This window comes from Setaria viridis, chromosome 3, assembly GCF_005286985.2.
Source record: "Setaria viridis chromosome 3, Setaria_viridis_v4.0, whole genome shotgun sequence".
NCBI classification, from domain to species: Eukaryota; Viridiplantae; Streptophyta; class Magnoliopsida; order Poales; family Poaceae; genus Setaria; species Setaria viridis.
Window position 1 is genome coordinate 15609995 of NC_048265.2, and position 21339 is coordinate 15631333.

Here is a 21339-nt window from a genome sequence, read left to right on the forward strand (position 1 = left end):
GATCACACGTCCTGACGTCCGCGCTGGCCACCTATCTCGGGAGAGGTGAGGCTTGCAACGGCGTGCCAAACGGCAGACGGGGCCATGCCGTTGCGGCTCGATGGCAGGATGAACCGTCCTATCCGTCCGGTGTGTCGCCGGCTCGCCGCTCAGGCAGGCTACTCCTATAGCATGAATTGCATTCCTTCCGACCTGGTGCACCATGATACGGTCACAAATACTTGACTGAGAAAGCCAAGCTGCGTACCAAAGACGGCCTGACCATTGGATGGCCCTCGTAGCTGCATTAATATAGTTGGATTTCTATCTCGTTTTGCAGCGAAATGCAAGGTTGGATTTTGTTCCTGCTTTACAAACGCGCTATTTTTTTAGTTCCCTTTTTGTTGTCTTCGTGATCTACAGAGTCAGCAGCTCTGCAGTCAAACAGGGCGGCGCCAATGTCACGTTCAGATGCAGTTGGAACCTGTGTCAGCGGCACTGTATTTGTAGAAGATCATGTAGCGATGACCATTTGATGCAAAATTTTGAAGGCTTTCAGCTTGAAGGTTTTTATTTAGGAAAAATGTTTTGTGTGCACCCACTTAAGTACAACTCATGCGCAACTATGCATTTAAACCAGAACCATCTCCAGCACGGAGGAAGCAAGTGATTATCCGAGTTTTACTCAATGGTTGTACGTGTGCCCGTGCTCACTTATTTAAAAACTGGATGGCTTAATTTTGTTAGGATTAGAAGCTCCATATCTATTTTTTGGATGTTATTCCTAAAAGATTACAAAAACTCCAATTAATTGTTCAATGTCCCGGTTTTAAAGTTTTATGTTTGGATTTCAACCCTAAATACTTTCTAGGCAAAGTTCAAATTAAAATTCACATCATATTTTCAAAAGGTTTAGCCAAAAAAAAAACATTGTGAAAGAGGTTTTTCCTATCCTTGTCAAAAGAAAACAAAGGTAAAGAAGAAAATACCCGACAAGGACCACTTGGTTGGAATATCTCAAGAACATTTTATACTCCTAGCAAAAAAGAACATTTACTCCCAGTTAGAATATCAAAAAAAATTATTCTACCATGGATAAGAGGGAAGATTCAATTTAAAAGAAGGCACGAGAGCTTTCGCAAAAAAAAAGAGAAGGTACTAGAGCAAAATGCTCTGGTTGGAAAGAAAAATTGTTGCACGAAAAAGAAAGAATCGTTCCATCTTCAATCTCACTTGATGGATGCAATAAGACGACTAACTCGTATGCGATTCCTCCTCTCGTATAGGCGGCTGGTGAAACCGCGAGATCGATTCAGCGGCTCTCCCGTGCGGCCATGCGACAGAACTCAGGACTCACGGAAAGGAAGGAGCGAGCGACGGGAATGTTCCGCGAAGCTTCCTGGGCTCGGAGTCGGAGCATCTCACTGCCGACCACGGCGGCACGGCGCCACCGGCCACCTCGGCATGCGCTCCGCTCGCCCGCTCACCAGATCCAATCTACTGCGCCAACATTTGGGCCGGCCAAGCTTCGCATTATTCTATTGTACCCACGCGCTCGTCTGAACCCCTTCCTGGGCCCACACGGCCCGGCCAACCTGGGCCGTGCCGGACTGCCCGGGCTGGCTACCTGGCATGTCAGGCCCTTCTGACTGAAAAAAAAAACCCTGCCAAGTCAAGCGCAGTGCCACTGGCTCCCGGGCCCCACTGGAGGCCCCATGTGAGCGCCGCCCATACAAAATTTCGCGCCGTACTTGGACTCGCGTAGAAAACGGCCGTGCATACGGTCCCGTCCTTCAGGGGCGCCGTACCGTACAGTTCGTGCCGCCGGAATCTCCCTGTCGTTCCGGCCACGCACTGCCATTTCCCCAGATGATAATGGTGGTGCTGGTACCAACTGGACCTTAAGATATAGCTTAGACAAAACGTTTTATCGGTGGTCCATACGGTAGTTGGTAAGCGTGAGCTCGGGACAGCACGCACATTTCGATCCTAGAGAAAACAGAAAACTGGATCGAGTTGGTTCGCATCCTGCAGATCGAAATTCTGCTTGAGATCATGTGTTGGATCCCACGTCGTAGTGACACACCAACAGCAGGAGGATGCTGCGATGTGTTCGTCGCTGGTGAGGCAAATAATGCGAGCAGAGGAAGCACGTACGAAAGGCGAAGGCGAACCACTGGTGCCATCTTTATTCAGTTTAGGTACAGTGCATGACGGGTTTTGCTTTTGCACACACTCTTTCCATCTCATCAGAAGCCGGTTTTGACAAAGCATGCAACGTCCTTTATTTTCGGTTCCGGAATCGGATCCGGCGGCACGGCAGCTCAGCTCAGTCCTCGTGGTCCCAGAGCTCGGATGCGCTCTTGTACGGCCCGTGGGTCTTGTTCACGAAGAGCTCCTCCCCGGTCAGGACTCGCTTCTGCAGTAGGGGTCCGCACACGTTAGATCAGGCGAAAACGATTAACTATTGCTGCAAAAACAGTTTTCACTTTATTTTAGTGTACTATGCAATTGCAATCTGCTGCAGTAAACAGATCCAATGATTCTCTGTGCCTCCCATCTGAAACTCTGATTATTTTTTGGGTGAAAAATGGCATTATCCCAGTATCTCGCTAGCCTGCAGACTTTTTTGGGAACCTATTCGTCCAGTGCTCAAGTGGCATTACAAGGCCAAAGCTCAGCTGATGCCGAGGAGTCTACCATATCGTCCAAGTCAAGTAGCAGATTTACCACAGTAGTTTCAATGAGACAACGACCATCTTCTCTTAGCTTGTAATATACGAGACATACTGATATAGCACTAAGTTATTATGCTTATTAAATCCAAAAGTTATGGCGGCCCTCACCTCATCTTTGATGCTGCACAAGACCTTGAAGTCCTCCTCAGGGATCTCCCATCCAAACACCTGAATGTTCTCCTTGATCCTTTCGTCTTTGGTTGATTTGGGAATAACACTTGTTCCCCTTTGGAGGGCCCACTTGATGAGCACCTGACCTGGGGTCTTGTTCAGTTTGTTGGCTACCTGCGGTTAAAATCGTAAATGTTTAGAGTGAGAACTGCACGTAACTGAAGAGCGTGAGTTTCACTGAAATCATATATGCTTGTTGTTCATCATATTAGCAAAAGAACCTTTTCGACAGCAGGGTCATGTGCTAGGTTCTTCTCTGAAGAACCCAGTGGAGAGTAAGCCTGCAGAGTGCAAGGTAGCAAACATATACAGAATCGTAAGTATTTTTGTTCTGAAAATCAAAATATGCTAAGATTGAAAGCATTGGTGAAATAGTGAGATCACTTTTCCATATCTGATTTTTAAGGAGAAAATATCTTACAGTAACATGAATCCCATGCTTCTTGCAGGCCTCGAAAATCTTGTCGTTCTTCCAACCAGGGTGCATTTCCATCTGAATACAACAAAGCCAACAAAGAGTCAATTCGAGTTCAATTTGGTCACTTCAGTATGTTGCTGTGGATCAATTCTGATTAGTTCACAACCTGGCATACTGCTGGCGGAATAGTTGCTGAACGCATCAGACGGTTGAGCTTGGTAACTGTGTAATTGCAAACACCTATGTCTTTAACTAGTCCATCTTTCACAAGGCTTTCCATTTCCCTCCACACTCCTTCCAAATCGAACTCAAGCACTTCCCCAGCTTCTGGAGGCATATGCGCTCCATCTTTTAGTCGGAATGGCCAATGGATCTGTGTTCATTTGTTAGTGCAAGTAGAATTATTCTATCGGAAGGAACTTATCACATTTCGGTACCCAGACGAGCTTAATTTCAAATCACTACATAGATAACAGGGTAAGCAGGCTAGTGCTAAGTTTAACCAGTATATAAAGTAACCGTAAGAGAACAGGGAAGCCATGAGAACTTAATTGTCCCTTAGCTACAAATTTCAGCTAACAGTAAGAAAGTTGAAACAATAGAAAGTCACTGCTTTAGGTTTCTTACAAGGTAGAGATCAAGATAATCCAACTGCAAATCCTTGAGCGTGTTCTGTAGCGCTGGCCGAACCTTGTTAGGAGCCAAGTCTGTGCACCTGAAGCCGTCAAATATTGATCACATTTAAAATATCAGAATATACTATCAGTTGCTGACATTTAGTTATTCAGAGGACAATATGTAAATTGTACATATGATTACCATAGTTTTGATGTTACAAACAAATCTTTCCTGCTGATCCCAGCTTCCATTGCAGCTTTAAGTCCTTTACCGACCTGATTGGCAGAAGATATTTTACGATATCCTTATCACCTACTAATAGCAAGGCTAATACAGAAACACAATTTTAATTTGATGTGTACCTCCTTTTCTACTCCGTACTGAGCAGCTGTGTCTACATGCCTATATCCAGCCTGCAAGGGTAACCAGACATTCAGAACTCAATTCAATTAGAAGCAGGCTCTGCAGAATTCAGGTTATAAATCAAACAGAGCATGGCAAAATTCTTCAGATACAAGCTAGCACTACAAGCCTACAACAGGGACGGCTTTTAAGCTGTACACCTTCATTAAAACAAATAGATTCATACTGGTATATCATTTATAAGTTCAGGTTTCAATTTCAGCCATGAGCTTCTGACAAAGTCTCATCAAATTATCACTACTTGGTATCTAGCACAAACCAAGACTGGAAGAAAAGGCTTCCTTGTTTACTTGATTCTCAGCCACAGAGCAAAAAGGATGTAATTCTATGCACAAATACAGAAGATTTAGATAGATTTAGCGATAATTAGCACGAATCGTGCAACTAATAATTGGAATTCCACAAATCTACGGCTCATCATGTTTAATTTGACCGCGGGCTAATATGCTACACTGTTTCCAGCCGACTAGAATCCACGTGCTTTACTTTTCCTGAATATGGAAGTCATAAAGAAAGTTGACATGCAGGGCTATACCTCGGTGATGGCTGTCTTAACAGAGTGAGCGCTATCTGAGGCGGCTCTCCAAGTGCCTAGCCCAACAGCCGGGATGGTGTGCCCGCTCTTCAGAACGAAGTGATCCTGCTCTCCTTGCCCCATCGCCTGTGCACTCGCCATTCTAAAACCTCAGTATAGAACTTTCCAACTTCACTTCTCCAAGTCTTCTTGTTTTGGCGAATAGAGATTGCTGCACGTATATATATACACACAGAGAGAGCTCCAGGAAGAGATGCCACGTACAGAAGTATCCAGGGACACATGGCTAGCCATCAGAATCTAAAGACAACCACTTCCCCATGCACAAAGCACAGGTTGCACTGGACGAACATGCCAGAGCCCATAGCTGGCCAGTGACACAATAAAATACGAAGGAAAAAAAAGTTCTTCGAGAAAGAAACCAGCTTACCTACCATATTTCTCCGAAAGATAACGAAGAGAACTTGCGCACACTCTGAAACATCTGGCTCTACAGAAGGCCTAAAGAAACGTTTGCAACAGCCGGACCTGCCAAACTTCTTTTAGAGGACTCACTAGTCACTAGCATCACTAATATTCAACCTAAACCAGAATTAACAACATGCTATGCTACAGGCTACAGCCCTTGTTGCTGCAAATGAGCAAATCCTCCAGGGACTGCAAGAGTTCTTAAAGATGGACAGAGTACAAACAATATTTACTCTATAAATAGAAACAAGAAACAGTGTCTGCACTCTGGTGGGGGCACTGAAAAGGAAAATGAACAAATGATTGTGGCTAATATTTCCTCAAATTTCCACTCCTTGTGATCCCAGGAGTGAGGCTCAATCTCGTAGAAGGCCGCCTCTTTCACTGTTTATGAAAGTATAGGCTATGTGATCTTCAGCCACCGCAAAGTAACCAAATCACTAGCTCGGACCCCTTGATTCATTGGTGTTATTACTACTGTCATCCAAATTATGTCCTTCAATCGTACAACCATCCAAGTCTGCCAATTCAGGTGGCGTGCTGGCCTCACCAGAAGGAGGCTTTTCCTCACTCTTCTGTAGCCCCAATTCAGGTGGCGTGCTGGCCTCACCAGAAGGAGGCTTTTCCTCACTCTTCTGTAGCCACGATTCAGGTGGCGTGCTGGCCTCACCAGGAGGCTTTTCCTCACTCTTCTGTAGCCCAGTGTACCGTGCAAGATCAACCCATTGCTGCAGCAAAAAGAATATGCAGTGAGTAGAATGGAAAAAAACACTGTTATGTGGTAGAATTACTATCTCGTGTAAAGTATCAGGCTCTCAGCTTGCTTAAAAATTATGCGGATTTCCTCCTAAGGTTGCATAGAAGCATTATGCATATTAAAGAAGTACGATAATGGCATAATGCATAAACTAAAAGAGGGAAATTCCTTCAAGGGTGGAAACTTGGTTATAATGAGCAGATGACAATTGCCTCGTACAATATCAGAAAATGTTACAGAGTCCAATGAGAATTGAGCTACAGGTCTACCTTAAGTCCAAAGTAGCCAAGGGTTTAGGAAGTTGGTTTTCTTTTGCAAATAGCCAAATATTTTGTCATTTTGTTTCATTTTCCACCAATAGCAGCTCTTAATTTCTTAGTGGTAAGTGTTAGAAATATGAGCATACAGTTAACGGGAATTAAGAATAAAATTAGAGGATCATCTACATGTTCTAAGTGCATCAAGCTAAAATGATAAGCAATCCAAACAGAAGAAAGTACGTGAACCAGAATATGGGTCAGAAAATCCAATAATCTTACCCACTTTTTCGTATTATAAAAATTATGATTGCTTCTTATAAAAAGCTTCAAAGAACTACTGAAATATGCTCAGAGAACAAAAGAGATAGGAAAGTTTTTCCAACCTGTGTTCCCCAGTATGAGTTCAATGTCCTCGCAACGAAGGACAACAAACCGGCAATAAGTGGTTGATTGTAGTATGTCACCAGGCTCTCTCCTAGCCGATACTCCACTAGACCAGCAATAATCTACAACACAATTAATAATGAAATTCATATAAACTGTGCTAAAACAAAACTATTGCAATACATAAGTTTTGAGCTAAATGTAGTAAAGGAAAAGAGTAAATAGTTTCCCAAAATAATTTGTTCACTCGCAAACTGCATTGCAAAAGTTACTTCCATGATCTGGAAACAGATCAAATTTTCAAGGCATGGCCTTTGATCTGTTCCGAGATATATGCGATAGTTGAACTGAGAATATGGAAGAGAAGGCCTTGAACCATGGCCTCAAGCCCTCAACAGCACAATTTTGAGCTGTACCATTTGGTTAAAAGGAAAATGAGGGGGCAGAGATTGCATGATTGAACCAAAAGGGGATGGGATCTCAAGAACTTGGGTCTTGTTTGAAAATATAGAACATTTCATGCTTCTAAGAAATAATTTTGAAGGTGTTAAGTGGTAAAATTACTCGTATGATGTACCCAAAATCATTGCAAATCTTAAGAAAAACCAGTACAATGCTAATGGCATTCAGATAGAAAGAGATTAGCCAAAATGTATAAATAAAAAATGGGACCTAGGTCATCAAATCAAAAGTAAGTAGGTTATTTCCATAAACTACCTGATACCGCAAATTTGCTGATGTTCCAAGAAAGCAACTATAAACAGCTGCTGATTTCCAAATAGGAGATCTCTTCCTTCCTGCTTCCACTTTTTCTGAAGGTTTTACTATTCCTCGAGCAGCATAAACGAGATCTGAGGAAACTCCAGCCCCAACACTAGAAATGAAACCAACACTGGCAAGTTTCAAACCACCAACCAATACTGCTGCAATTCTTTGCTTGATACTCCAATCCTGACCCAAGATATTCTTTTGGAATGCATTATCTGGCAATGATCCTAAAAGGCCTCTGACAAACTCCAAACTCCGACCAGAACCATCATCAGCAAATTGAAGGACTGAAATAGTAGGAGCAGGAAGCCACACTGTAAAGAAATCAACAACAGACCCTCTAATAGTATCTGTGAGGACATAGTCAATTTCTTCAAAAAATCTTTCTTTCCGCCTTTCATACTGCGCTAGTAGAGTGGTTGTTATTGATATAGCCTCTTCAATAGCTAATCTTTGAAGGAATTTAGGGTCTGCCAGCAATCTTTCTCGGAAACCCTGTAGAGATTTTTAAAAACAAAATTCAGCCTAAACCATGATTTAGACATCACTAGCTTCCGATAATTATTCTGTTTATGGATCAAGAGAAGTGCATGCATTAAGGAGGTGTGTTCAGAAACATCAACTAATCAAACTGATAGGAGATGGAAGGACTGAGGAGCGAAGTGAACATGGAAGAATAGTCTTACTTGAAATCGATGAATCAGTTCTGCCATAAGAGGGTATTTCTCAAGGTCAAAAAAGTTCTGCAATATCTCAGGAGAAACTACACCAAGATCTATTCCTTTCTGAAGATCCTGTAATGTTCAATGCAAGAGTTCAATTAGCCAAGATCAAAGAATATATGCTGCTACCAAGTACAAAAACATTTACCAACCAAAGAAACATCTTATTACATTGAATAAATAAATATTTGTACTCACAGGACAAAGATTTTACTGTATTACTAATAAGCTACATTTTATTAGCTACTCTTTCTCATGGCATGGACTCAAAGCATATTCAGGGCCTGCCTCCTACTGGATCTCCAGATGAGTTTAATGACCTAATCCTGGATACAACTGACCAATAAAAGACCTAAAAGAATCACAGAAAAATACTCTATGCAACCTATCGCTTTTCTGCCAAAATCATGGAAAGTAAAGATCAAGCAGCAGACCTGAGGTAAAGCTTTGGTCCTCCTACCAGCAGCATTCATAACTCGAGCAATTTCAGCACGGTCAAAGCAATTTCTAGTGCACGGTTTAGCTGCTGAATACCATAAGAAATCAGCAATAGGGAGTTCACCTTCCCTCCTTATAACCTGACTTTCAGGATCAAGCAGTACCACAACTTGGTCTTTCTTTGGCACCTTTTTGGATATTCTACCAGGAACACCACTTCCTCGTGGTCCGTACATAACATGGCTTGCACCCGTGACAACAATTAGCAACCGTGAAAGATCTCCATCATTAAGTTCTTTCGTAATAATCTGGGAAATGGTATAATCATCAACTGCTCTTGCCTGTTCTAATAAATATGAGGTAGTGCCAAACAGAGAGTCGTCCATTGATGAGATCTTGTCTATCAATGACCGGCCCGAGCTAAACATGAAACCAGAGATGAAGCCTGAGCCCGCTGGAGGGGCATATGCTTCTCTTTCGGCTTTTGTGAGAGCTCTAATCCCATCTGCTTGGACAGTTTTTTTCACCTGCTCAGAACCGTTATATTCTATCAAGTTGACTGATGGAAGTTGGAACTTGAAGCTCATAATTGCATAAAACAAAGTACAGAAGAGTAACATGCAAATTTCAGCAGAATACACATCATGAGTCATAACACTACAGCAGCAAACTGTATCGTAAGTTTGCAAAATAACACTAAACCATGCTAATGCCATGCCTGATAAGCAACTGAGTAAAAAATTGCAGAGAGACAGTATCATGTTAATATGTTATGTTGAATGACAGTGTATAACAAAATATCTAGCGTCATCTTTCAAGATATAATGGAATACTTTACCAGGAATCACGCATTTGAAGACTTGAATCACTGGTGCTATATGGTAGTGATAAAAAAGGGTGTCCACATTATCCGCATACTAACTTATCGATTGTATAAAGCTAGCAATCACCTCCAATGGCGTTCCACAAGCAATAAGCTTAATTCCAGTATCACGACAGTAATTCAGAAGAGGTTCGTACTGCTGCCAGAGCTCCTGCGGCCAGTGCGATGTGTACAGCTTTAAGATTCTGCCATCAATCCTAAATAAACCACAAGCTTGTCAACATTTGTTGAAAGGGAATCTGGTTCTTACTTAAAATACATTTTCCCTTATAGACTATAACTGTTCACCAACATCAAATTAATGTCAGGCTTCAACTAACTTGATCTGCAAAGAATGCCATCCTTTTTTATGATGAAAATGCCACACTATTAATGAGCAGCAAACATAAAAGTTATGCTTTTGTTACACTAAGGGTTGCAACTTTCAAATCCTTATGGGCAGTGGTAGCTGGTTTGCCTAGTGGCATTGGATAACAAATTGATGGGCACTTGGGCAGTAATGCCAGGAGGAGCTATTAGGGACTGGTAAAATGATTTTGCATTGTGATCCAGAAAATAAAACCCTTTGGGAAGATATAGGTTACCGGCCTGAATTGGCACCCCCAGCCTAGTTACAGTATAGTTAGTCTGTCAACTAAGAAAGATACCTAACTTCTTGGCTTTATTAAATGGATAGTACAAAGTTTAATCATCAAAAGATATATTGTTAGCAAAAACAACCTATGCGCAAAGAGTAATCCAGCTAAACGGTAATCATCGTATATAACTTCATAATGAATTGGATCAGGAGACAGGAAAAACTCTGTCTGCTATGACTCGGCATGGGAGTATCACCGATTCTGTCAGATTACTGCAAGGTTATAAAGTACACAGAGCGTACTCTGTTGTTGCTTAAGCTGATAGTCATGATCCTTGCATTCTTAATTGACGATACCATCATCTAAGTACTTTTAGAAATACTCGCGTTCCTTGTTAATCGCAGATAAGCTAACACATTATAACTGAGAGTCGATAACTCAACTATCTGAGGCGTCCACAAATGACGCTGGGAAATAGATATCACAATTCTTCTTCAAAACACCAATGTACTGTCCAACCACAACATTTTTTTTTTTGCAGACGAGCGGCGTGGTGTTTACGAACCAAAGCAACAACAGCAGAGCTAAACTTCCCCCAGTTTCACCAGCATGAGAACAACTAAAGCTACAAAGTAAAATACAGAGGGAGAACAGCGCCGAACCTGCCGTCCATGAACTGGTCGAGCTGCTGCTGTAGATCGCATGGGAACGCCTCGAGCGCGAGCGCCAGGCCCCTGCCGGCGTCGGCGCAGCGGCCCGCGAGGCCCCTGACGACCTCGAGCTCGAGCGCGCGGTCGTCGGGGTCGGGCTCGAGCTCGGCCTCGCCGAGGTACACCACCCTCGCGGCCGCCAGCTTCTCCCACACCCGCCCCCGCGCGTCCCCCGCCAACGCCTCCGGTTCCCCGAGGACCGTCGCGTCGTACACCCTCGACATGGGCAACTCCTCGGGCTCAGGCTGAGCCTCCACCTCCGCCTCGGTCTCCGGGGAAGGGGAGGGGAGCTCCTCGGTGGGCGGCGCCGGCGTGGACGACGGGGTGTCTGCGTCATCGGACTCGGCGGCGGCGGAGGGGAGAGTGCGGAGGACGGCGGAGGCCGCGGCGAGCGAGGGGGCGAGGAGGAGGAAACCACGGCGAGAGGCGGCGCAGGTGGACACGCGGCGTCGGGTTGAGGAGGGGGCGGTGGTGGTGGCCGTGAGGGGTTTGCAACTGGCGCCGAGGCCGAGGCGGGAGCGGGGGGAGGAGTGGCGCGGTTTGAAGGAGGCGGCCGGGCTTTGAGCCGGCACGCGGGACAACATTGCTCGCGGCCGGCGGAGTTGCTGCAGGCCTGGAGCTCTGCGTGCCGACCTGCCGATCGCAAGGGTGTCTCTCAGAGGATGCAGGATGAACCGCGAATCACAGGCAAATCAAAGCAGTACAAGAAGCAAAATTCACAAAGGTTTTATTTGACTCGTGAAGCGTCGTAAGGTATCGATTTCCACTGGACTGGACCAACACAGTGCTAATTCTTGACTGGTGGTACCATGCAATTGCAAATTGTGAAGGATGTGTGTGGATAAGAAAAGATGGCAGCCACAGGTTCCGCGTGCCTGCCCTGTCAGCATCCAGCAACGTGTGAGACACTAAAACCTGAAAAAGTGAAAAGAGGCTTCGAGTTTCGTCATATCCACAGTGAGTATCATCCATGGCACAATTTCAAGATACTCGAGTATTAGTGCATAGGAAGATAGGAACACAGCAGTACCAATACAGGATAATCGGAGCTTATTGACCTGTCAGTTATCACCAAGAAAAATTGTGCGTGTGGCTCTCATACATGCCAGTTCTCACCGAGCCGAGAAGCTATCTGCCGCAACCCAATATCATGAGCTCGTGACTGCACGTAACTCATGTGGCATTACAACCAACCCAAGGTGGCAAAACTGGGGAGGAATCAAGAATGGTTGTGTCGCTGGACGTCGGAGCAAATTAAATATATCAAAATCCACTACTCTATACTCCCTATACAGGCTTGTACATCAGTTGCCCCTGTTTGCATATACTTCTGTTTCCTCTGCTACCTTCGTCCACATGTTAGCAAAATTGTCTGAATATGATACCTGCAGAAAACAATTGAACAGTTAAACCATGTAGCTATACTCTCATGTAAGATGTCTCGTTCCCTTTTGCAAGCAAATGTACAAAGAGAATATTCACAAGGTCAGACAATTGAACAGAAAAAAGATTATGCAGCTAAACCATGTAGCTATATGTCTTGTTCCCTTTTGTGAGCAAATGTACAGGAGAATATTCATAGGGTCTTTTTTGTGCAATGTAATACTCATACCTGATTTACAACAAAACCTTTCAGCATCTCAATGAAATCGCGGCGTCTTTCCTTGTCAAATCTTTTTATTTCAATCTTGTTGTTTTCCTGCATTGTTAAAAGGCAATATGGTTTAAAATTTCAGTAACGGCCATAGTGGCATCTAGCATCCCTTACTATAATTTTTTTGTGGTATAATTCCACAAGATATGAAATGTCAGAGTTGGCTATAACAACTAATCTGACTTGACAAAATATCCTACTGTTCTCAAAATCAGTTGAATACCCTCAATACATGCTCAAGCTCCAAAAATAGCTCAAGTACCACTCCATTGTCAGGAAATCAGCATCTCAAAAAGATGGGAGGCACCCTTCTAGTTCTGGGCTTTCATAAATTAAAACAGCCAGATTAAAAAGGAAACTGGGAAACCTTATGTAATGTAGACATTTTAATTTTAGAAAACATTGAAAAGACAGTTTTGCATCTATACCTAAGATCTCAACCAATAGCATTCTAAGCTGAATTAGCACAAGTAGTTCTACAAACATAAATATTTCCTATTTTGTATACTTTTTTATTCCTATTTTGTATACTTTTTTTTGCTGCAGTTATGCTTTCTTCAATGAAGAGAGTGCACTAGACAGCAAAAATGGACAAAACATATGAAATGGACCTTAGTATTTTAACTAGATCTTCCGCCATTGTAACAGCAAGTGTTTAATTCTGATTTCCACGTGCACATTCAGTATTGATGTACAGAAACAGCATTTCAAGTCGGTACTTATATATCAAACCAATGCCTAGTATGCTGCAGAATGCTAGCTAGATCCTATGACTATAATGAAGATTTCTGCTAGTGATGTTAGCCATCAAAGACAAGGCGAGCAGGGAACCCATACGCAACCATTATTTACAGTTTATAGGCTTCAAACATATGATGAGTGTACAACTATGCATCTGCAACCATCATAAGAACATAATTTATTGTACTGATTTTGCTAGATGTGCTAATTTGATCAAAATACTAGCTGAGCATATGCCTATAAACAATTTGAGAAATAAAATGTCAAGAGCAAAGCGTAACTCAAACTTTCAACACTAAAAGTTAAGAAGTGCACACTTCTTTTTCCGTAACCAAAAACCATTAGGTGCGGTTTTTGGTTATTTTCCTGGATAAGCTCATGCTCCTTTATTTTTTTTCCCCGATGCAACATTTTTATTTTACAATTTTTTCCAGGCAACTTACCTTAATGCTTTCATATTCTCTAAGTGCGTCACTTTTGGCTGCTTCTGCTGATCTTATTGTTTCTTTCAATCCCTCCACCTTCTGATATGTCGACCACTCATGCCCCATATCTCTTGCTGATGAAGATTCAAGTCTTCCTGCCCTTGTGTGCAAAGAAAATAAATCTGCTGACAAACTTTGCACGTGATGTAAAGCATTGGAGCGATCTGTAAATGCATGATTGACTGATATCATGGCCTCCAAGTATTCATGGATGCTACCCTGCAAAGCCATAAACAATATCCAGTTATATCAAGTCAAAAATTCCAATAAAAGATACTCAAACAATTTGGAGTCCACAATATATCAACATACCAGGTGTTTCACAATTTCAGAGTTTAATTTTATCTGTGATCTGCTCATCTTCAAAACATGATTTGCAAAATTATGGATTTCACCGGCTCTTCTTCTTAGGGAATTACATGTAGCCTGCTCTCTTTCAAATTTTGCCAGCTTAATCAGTGTCATTCCCAAGTGACCTGTAGTTTCTCTAAGATCATCTTGGGCTTTGACAAGTGTTTCAGCCTGCATAAAATACAGAATTAGTGGATTACAGGAGCAGTTTTGTATGCTTCACATAACATGTGGGTGTGTTACAAACGGAAAGGCATCCTAGGCACCAATACACTCTGAAATTGTTCCACATGATAATAATGTGATTGAACTAAATACCTGCTGTGATGTTGTGGTGAGCTGCTGCTGTAAATCCTCAAACCTGGCCTTGTGCGCCAGGAATTCTGTGTCTGTCTCCTGCTCCACAGGTGGAGGCTTGGTTGCGACCAGCCCGTTCACCACAGTCTGCTTCAGACCCTTGAACATCCCAAATAAGTCCCTCCCAGCTTTGGCCTGCACTAGCGGAGCAGCAGCATTCACCGTGGTAGTCCAGTACCGTGGCGCCTCGCCCTGGAAGGCGGGGATGGCACCAGGCTCGGTGAGGAACGTACGGAGGTCGGGGCTGTGTCCGACGGCAGGGTGCGCGGCGAGGCGGCAGAGGTAGCGCTGGAGCGCGGCGCACCGCTGGCTCACGAAGTCGTGGCGCTGCATGACCTGTCCCTCGAGGACGCTCTTGTCGGGCCGGGCCGGGACGAACAGGCCCCGGTGGGCCGCGGCGAGGCGGTCCGCGAGGGCTACCACGTCGCGGAAGCGCCGCCGTACGCAGACCTCCCCGCCGCCGCCGCCGCCCGCGAGGCGGGTGGTGATGAGGTAGGTGAAGTAGCTCCCGGAGCCCGGGATCACGCCGGCGGCGGCACCCCCGCCGCTGGGCTCCGCGTGCTTCTTCGGATCGGACACGGTGATTCTGGCGAACACGGGGGGCGCCGCGTCGGGGCGCGGCGCGGGATGGCGGGCGATGCTGGGCGCCGGGGCGGGGGAGAAGTCGTCCTCCTCGTCGAGGAAGTCGTCGATGACGAAGGCGTCGTGGTTCGCGGCGGCGGCGGTCTGGGAGGAAGGCGGGCGGAGGAGGGGGTCGGTGGAGGCCGAGGCGGCGGACGACGAGGAGTCGAGGGCGAGGGTTTCGAGGTCGCCAGCCGCGGCCGACAACGGCGAGGGCTCGGCTGCCATCATGGCTGCTTCGCGAGGGCCGAGTAGGGTTTGGGCCGGGGATTGAGTAGGATCTGACTCGGGGGGAGAGGCCGCGAAGAATCGATCGGTCGATGGGCGGAGGAGGGAGGAGGCGCCGAGGCGGGGTGGGTGTCGCGTGTCCCCGCCGCGGGTATGCGTAAGCAGGGGGGACAGCTCGTTTTGAAGAGGTGGGGCCTCGAGTACTAACGAACTGTTCAGCAAATCGATCTTTATCTCTGTTTGCAGTGTGATACGGTATTGACAAGTTTGGATGTGAAGTCGTTGTTCCGGTTCAGATTTGAGTTACGAAACGTAGTTCCTTTCTTGTTTCTTTGAAAGTTAGGATGAAGACAAAAAGGTTCTGATTCCACAAACCACCGCAGAGTACCACAGAGGCACAAAAGTCACAGTTTATCGATTCATCACCGAACTCACAGTTCATCGGTTCATCACAGAACTCACACTTCATCGACTTATACAGCATCACAGAACGGTAGTTCAACAGAAGAAAAGGTTTCGAGCAATTTGACGTTTTTTTCACAAGTATATTCAGGTCAACCAAACTGGACACTCTATGGCAAGCATATGACGTCTTTTTCACAAGTATTCAGGTAGTAGTGCTGATAACTTCCCCTGAATTCCCAACTACATTTGAAATTCGTGGCGAACTCAGGTGTCCAAATGTCAACATCAATGCACTAATTAGATTCGAGCTCCGACCTGTTGGAAGACCTGTGCCTAAAAAACATTCCTGATTTTATTTGGAGGAAAAACACATTGATAAAAAATGATGCAAGCAAATAATACAAATAAGCAAGCAACATACTGTCTAGAACAAGATTGCGCAAGAAAATTACTCAATGATCCCACGTAGAACGTAGTTGAACGTGTTGAAGCAGATGTTGCAGAATCACCAAGCGGGCGCGTGAAGACGCTGCCCAAAAACCTGATTGCCGCCCCGTGCAGGAGTCTCGCGATAGTGGTTTCAAAGATCCCGCTTTCGCCGAATTCGAAGGTCGACGAGGTGCAGCAGCAAGAGATTCAGTACAGCGAGTGGGGAGGCGAGCGTGTAATAGCGTCCATTCAACCAGGACGTATCCTGGTGTTATAGACCTCCGTAGTGCATCCGTTTTCCCATTAAACAGCCTCATCAAGCAGTAGAAACTACCAATTTGAATGACAGAAATTGCTGCCATCAAATTGTTGAAACTGACACACCTTATTGCTATGTGAAACGGCAGTTTCATAAAAAAAATAGTTATTGCACAAACAATAGCCATAAGTCACGCGATTTTTCACGCGAAAATGCACGTGAGCTGTGCGTGCGTGTAGCAACAGTCTCCTTCTCTCTCATTTGCACCTATTTTGCATAGAGAGGAGACTCCCATATTTAAACAAGGCAACCTCTTCTTGAATTAGCAATATGGGACTAAAGATTGTGCATGCTTTGGAATTTTCAGATTGAGCCACATGTAAGCCTAAATCCAACACAACCCAGCTGCTATTAGACAGGGCAAGAAATGAGATACAACCTCCAAAATTCATCCATAGGCATTTCCCAGCTAAGGCCAGGCTACTTTAGACGCGAAGAAATCTGATCAATCTAGGCCACAAGTACTCCCTCCGTTCCTTTCGTTCCTAATTATAATTATAAGTCGTTTTGACTTTCTTGGAGAGTCAAAATAATTTATATTTAACTAAAATTATAAAAAGGATCACAAAAGTTCATAGCACCTAATAGATACACTGTAAAAATATATTTAATGAAGAAACTAATGGTACTTATTTGATATTTGTTCTTTATTATATAAATTTGAGATGCTTTAACACTCCAAGAAAATTGAAATGACAAATTGGAATGACTCGTGCAACGGGCAGTAAGCATAGTTTCAAGAGTCAAAATCCAGAGGCCACATTCTGCAGTCCGCAAGGGAAAGGAATTGACTAATGCCAGGCAAGACAGTGCTGATGCAACCTGTTACCTGTGCCAGATTACATTATTTTTTAAAAAAATCACCATCTAACAATCTGACCCAGATTTCTTGCAGCAGAGGTAGGATTTTCACTTTTCGGCAAGTAAACTTGAGCATATATTGCGCATAGTACAACATAACAGCGTCACCACTCGCCAGCCCATATATCATATATGCAAGCTGTCAGCTGTCACTAGTCAGACACATATTGCGCATAGTTCAATACGAAAAATACACCTTGATATGGGTGATTAAACGATTTGTGTGATTAAACGATTTGTCACCCAAACTCAGTAGAAACACCACACACCTAAATGAGTAATGATGATGCACTACTCAAGCCAACACGCGAACTTAGTACAAACACAGAAACACGACACTACTAAATGAGTAATGACGATGCATCACTCAAGCTGGCGCATGATAAATAATCTCTGCCATGGTTAAGCAGAAACATTGTTACTCCAAGATAACTTAGTTTATATCAACCAGAAAAACTGTTGTTCAATTGCTACGGGCAAAAGATCAACTGATCAAAGAAAAACAGGGTAACAAACTATGACCACTCATCTCTGAGCCCTGAAAAACAGGGCAAACCTAGTGAAGGATACAGCTACCACCTTTCAAAAACCATCTGTCAAAAATTTCCTGGATATTTATCCAGAAACAGGTAATTGGTCCAATCTCGTTTTTATTTAAAATTTTCTACTTCCATCAAAGTCTAATAAAGCAACAAAAGGGCATCTCAAGATGATATTCTCACCAGGATTTATTTGTCCTGAAGGATTTCTCAAAATGATATTCACCAGGATTGGTTTGAAACACTATCACAAAAATACTATGGAGCCAATTGCCCATTCTAATCTTATTTCAGACACAAGCAAATGGTAGATGATCAAACAACTAGCTTCACAACTCCAGCATGATTTTCACAGAGGACATACAGCATATAACAAAAAAATATCAGGTAAAGAATTCAAGATTCACCACATGCTACTCAGGCACTCGGCAGTCAGCACAAATGGATCATCATGAATTTCCACAAGCAAATCGAGTATAGCATAATGAATAATAATAACAGAACAAGCGAAACACATTAAGGTATTATCAGTTCATCACTGCATAGGAATGAAGACACCATCTGCATTGATAATTCGACGTCATGAACTCACATTACTTGATTACTTAGCACTAAACCGAACCATAAAGTAAAATCTCAGGATAGATTTGCAGGTCTTTGCAAAAGCCGTGTATTGATCGAAACCAACACTAAGCCAGTAGATCTGGAGGTACACAAGGACGAATAGGGGAAGCAATAAGCTACAGCTACAAGACTAGATCCACACAATTTCCAGCTTAAGACGAACTTGTCGAGCAGAAGAACCCTACCAGATCTTGCGTCCGCCTCCTCAAACCCCAGATCCGGGTGCACCGAGGAAGGACAGCAGCCCTTGGGCCGCGCTGTTGCCTGCGGCCGCGTTGGGCTCGTCGAGGAAGAGGTCCTCGGGAACGCGGAACGCGCCGTGCGCCGCGACGAGGGCCCCGCCGACGAGCAGCCCGGAGATGATGAGCGACGCGACGGAGGTGAAGAAGAGCAGGACGAAGGACGCGCCGACGAGCCCCAGCAGCGTCTCGCGGTCGGAGAAGGTGCGGCCGAAGAGGACGACGGGCTGGTCGGAGGCGCGGAAGAGGTAGAGGAAGCACCAGGCCGCGAGGAGGCCCAGGAGGATGAGGAGCGAGAAGGGGTGCGCCAGGAGGGAGGCCCCCAGCGCGAAGGCGACCACGGCGGCGTAGTTGACGCGGAAGTAGGCGAGGTTGCGGCGCAGGCGGGAGGTGGCGTCGGAGACGGAGTCCGGTTTGGAGAAGGCCGAGCGGTCGAGGAGCTCCCCCCACGGCCGGCGGTCGGACAGCGAGCGCCGCGCCGAGTCGGAGAGCCGGCTCAGGAAGAGCCGGAAGGCCGGCTGCGCGATCGGCGCGTCGGAGCCGCCGGCTGTGGCCGGGGACGATCCGGGGGCGGGGTTGGTCACCGGGAGGAGGGGCGGCGGCGTCGGTGCGGAGGCCATGGCGATGGATTCCGATGGTAAGCGCGTGCCACAGGAGGGGAATTGGGGAATCGTTGCTGTTGTTGCGGTGTTGTTGCCTCGGGGAAAAGGTGTTTGGCTGCCTGCGTCCGCGGTTGGGTTGTCACACCATACGCTTGCTTGGTATGATCTTCCTTATCAATGACAGTGGGCCAAGATGAAACACGGGTACACATGTCAGGGAGAGAATACTTTTCCGAAGCTGTATGTTATTGTCTTGGGTCGGTGGAAGAGTTGGACCTTGGACCCGAGTTTCTTGGTATCAACGCGACCTCTTTCTGCTGGTGCGTGAGCCGCGTGGACCTGGTCTATATGGGTTGGATAGTGTTTCAGCTGGGCTAATTGTAGAATCGGCCCAGTTGTTGGCCCAGTCCATATAGTCTGAAGCTTGTAGTTGCCATGTTTCATGTACCGCCCCATAGTCTGAACTCCGAAGTCATTTTTTAGGACTTATATGTTGGGATTGAAGAAGTTGTTAGAGTTTATGAACAGGAAGAAAGATCCCATCTTTAAAAATGGATACACAGGTGTTTTTTTTCTTTTTGTTCCTCGCCATCACATGCCAGTTGTCACGTCAAACATGTGGCTGCCACGGAGAGTAAGGTTCATTTCGATAAAAAAAAAATCACATTGCACTAGAATACTAGATTTGTTTGTATATATGAAAGCTATGGTGGCATCCACGTTAGTAAAGGTACTTTGTGCACTTAGCCTGTATATTATGGTAATCAAATGAAAGCATTGTTTTTGTGTGTGTGTGTGGAGTGCCCCTCTCCTTTAGACTATCCATAGCGTGTACTGAGTTGATGCTTGAACCAGGTGAGAGAAGGTTCAAGCTTCGATAGTCGATACATGCCACTGCAAGGCTGATACTGGAAAACACCACTCGTGAAAGCATGTTGATGCATTGACTATGTTGTCAGTTTGTTGAATAATGACTTAGGACACGATTGGTCGTTCCTAACTAGCATTAGAGACTACAACAACCTTGCGCCACTACCGCCTTATGGTGATGGTGAAATGCACGCTCACTGGTGGACTGGTGGTCTCCAAAAGGAGATGGTGTAGCGTTGCCGAAGACAGAAGTAGAAGCGTTGCCCCTGGAAAGACAAATCGAGCAAGACAAAAAGAAACGTGGTGAGGAGCTATACGAAAAGGACACATAGTATGAAACACTGGATGCATGACAGCAAGGTCACATCTACGATACCATGTCAAATATAGTCGATCTAATAGCTTGCTTATATAATAGTTAGCTACTAATGTATACCATGTACAACATTAACAAAAGGTTCCTTATTGTAAATTTGCAGCCCACTTCTCTTCTCTCTTTTTCTCTCCTCCATCTCGACATCAATATAATGAGGCAATTCATAGTCTGCTTATACTATCTAAGAGACAGTATGCAGATCCAATTACGGTGTATATGTTGTAACTCAATTCAACCTTGCAGTGTTCAGCATGTACTGCCCCAATGTCTCCTATAGTCCTATGCCATCTCCAGGGATCATCGGTCAAACTCCACATCCGCAAGCTCGATTTTTTTTTTTGACACGCTCCAAGCTCGAACCTGGTGACAAGGTCAGCCAAAAGACGTGAACTTGGTAACAAGCGTCAAGCGGATGGAGATTTGTTTTTTTGAAAGAGGAGACGGAGATTTGTCAATTGGGAGCCAACGAATCATCTTTTCGGGCAGTTGCGGTTGTCGAGCGACAGCGGAACCGCGTTGGCCATTCCACGTTCCAAACGGTAAGATAATCCAACAGCCACGGTTTCGACTGCCTTCTTAACTGGACTAAAATTTCACGATCAAGTGGCAGTGCTCTCTGACATGGAAACCCCTAGTGCGCCAACAACACAGGCAGTCAACACAGAGCACCCGGTCAACTTCACGAACCCAGCAGGCCACAGCACGGCGCTGGGCGTCCGGTTTATCCGCGCTCCGCGCCAATCACGCCCCTCTCGCCCTCGGCCCCCCCCCACCGGGCCACGCCACAC

General features: G+C 45.0%; 3 protein-coding genes across 5 annotated transcripts; all 3 read right to left on the reverse strand.

Moving 5' to 3' along the window:
- Positions 1-2133: 2133 nt before the first annotated feature.
- On the reverse strand, positions 2134-5453 carry LOC117846893 (aldose reductase). 3 transcript variants are annotated; one of them, XM_034728013.1, is made up of 10 exons: positions 5313-5453; positions 4883-5123; positions 4287-4337; positions 4126-4199; positions 3934-4021; positions 3473-3679; positions 3310-3381; positions 3110-3169; positions 2826-3002; positions 2134-2398 (listed from the first exon to the last, which is right to left on the reverse strand). In XM_034728013.1, exons 2-10 carry the CDS (start codon positions 5021-5023, stop codon positions 2309-2311), a joined length of 960 nt encoding a protein of 319 aa, XP_034583904.1. In that variant the 5' UTR covers positions 5024-5123; positions 5313-5453; the 3' UTR covers positions 2134-2308. The 3 variants fall into 3 exon arrangements, with proteins under 3 accessions (XP_034583904.1, XP_034583905.1, XP_034583903.1); XM_034728014.1 differs by having other exon boundaries at positions 4883-5093; positions 5313-5452; XM_034728012.2 differs by lacking the exon at positions 5313-5453 and having other exon boundaries at positions 4883-5248.
- A 105-nt stretch (positions 5454-5558) lies between these two features.
- Positions 5559-15425, reverse strand: LOC117846895 (uncharacterized). The gene is made up of 12 exons (XM_034728018.2): positions 14400-15425; positions 14043-14252; positions 13689-13949; positions 12463-12549; positions 12179-12235; positions 10803-11032; positions 9630-9759; positions 8676-9206; positions 8206-8313; positions 7469-8014; positions 6751-6873; positions 5559-6078 (listed from the first exon to the last, which is right to left on the reverse strand). The coding sequence occupies exons 1-12, from the start codon at positions 15288-15290 to the stop codon at positions 5791-5793; spliced, it is 3462 nt and encodes a 1153-aa protein (XP_034583909.1). The 5' UTR covers positions 15291-15425; the 3' UTR covers positions 5559-5790.
- Positions 15426-18356: 2931 nt separating this feature from the next.
- Positions 18357-19431, reverse strand: LOC117846894 (PRA1 family protein B2). Its single transcript, XM_034728017.2, has one exon. The coding sequence runs from the start codon at positions 19321-19323 to the stop codon at positions 18670-18672; it is 654 nt and encodes a 217-aa protein (XP_034583908.1). The 5' UTR covers positions 19324-19431; the 3' UTR covers positions 18357-18669.
- Between the last annotated feature and the right edge of the window lie 1908 nt (positions 19432-21339).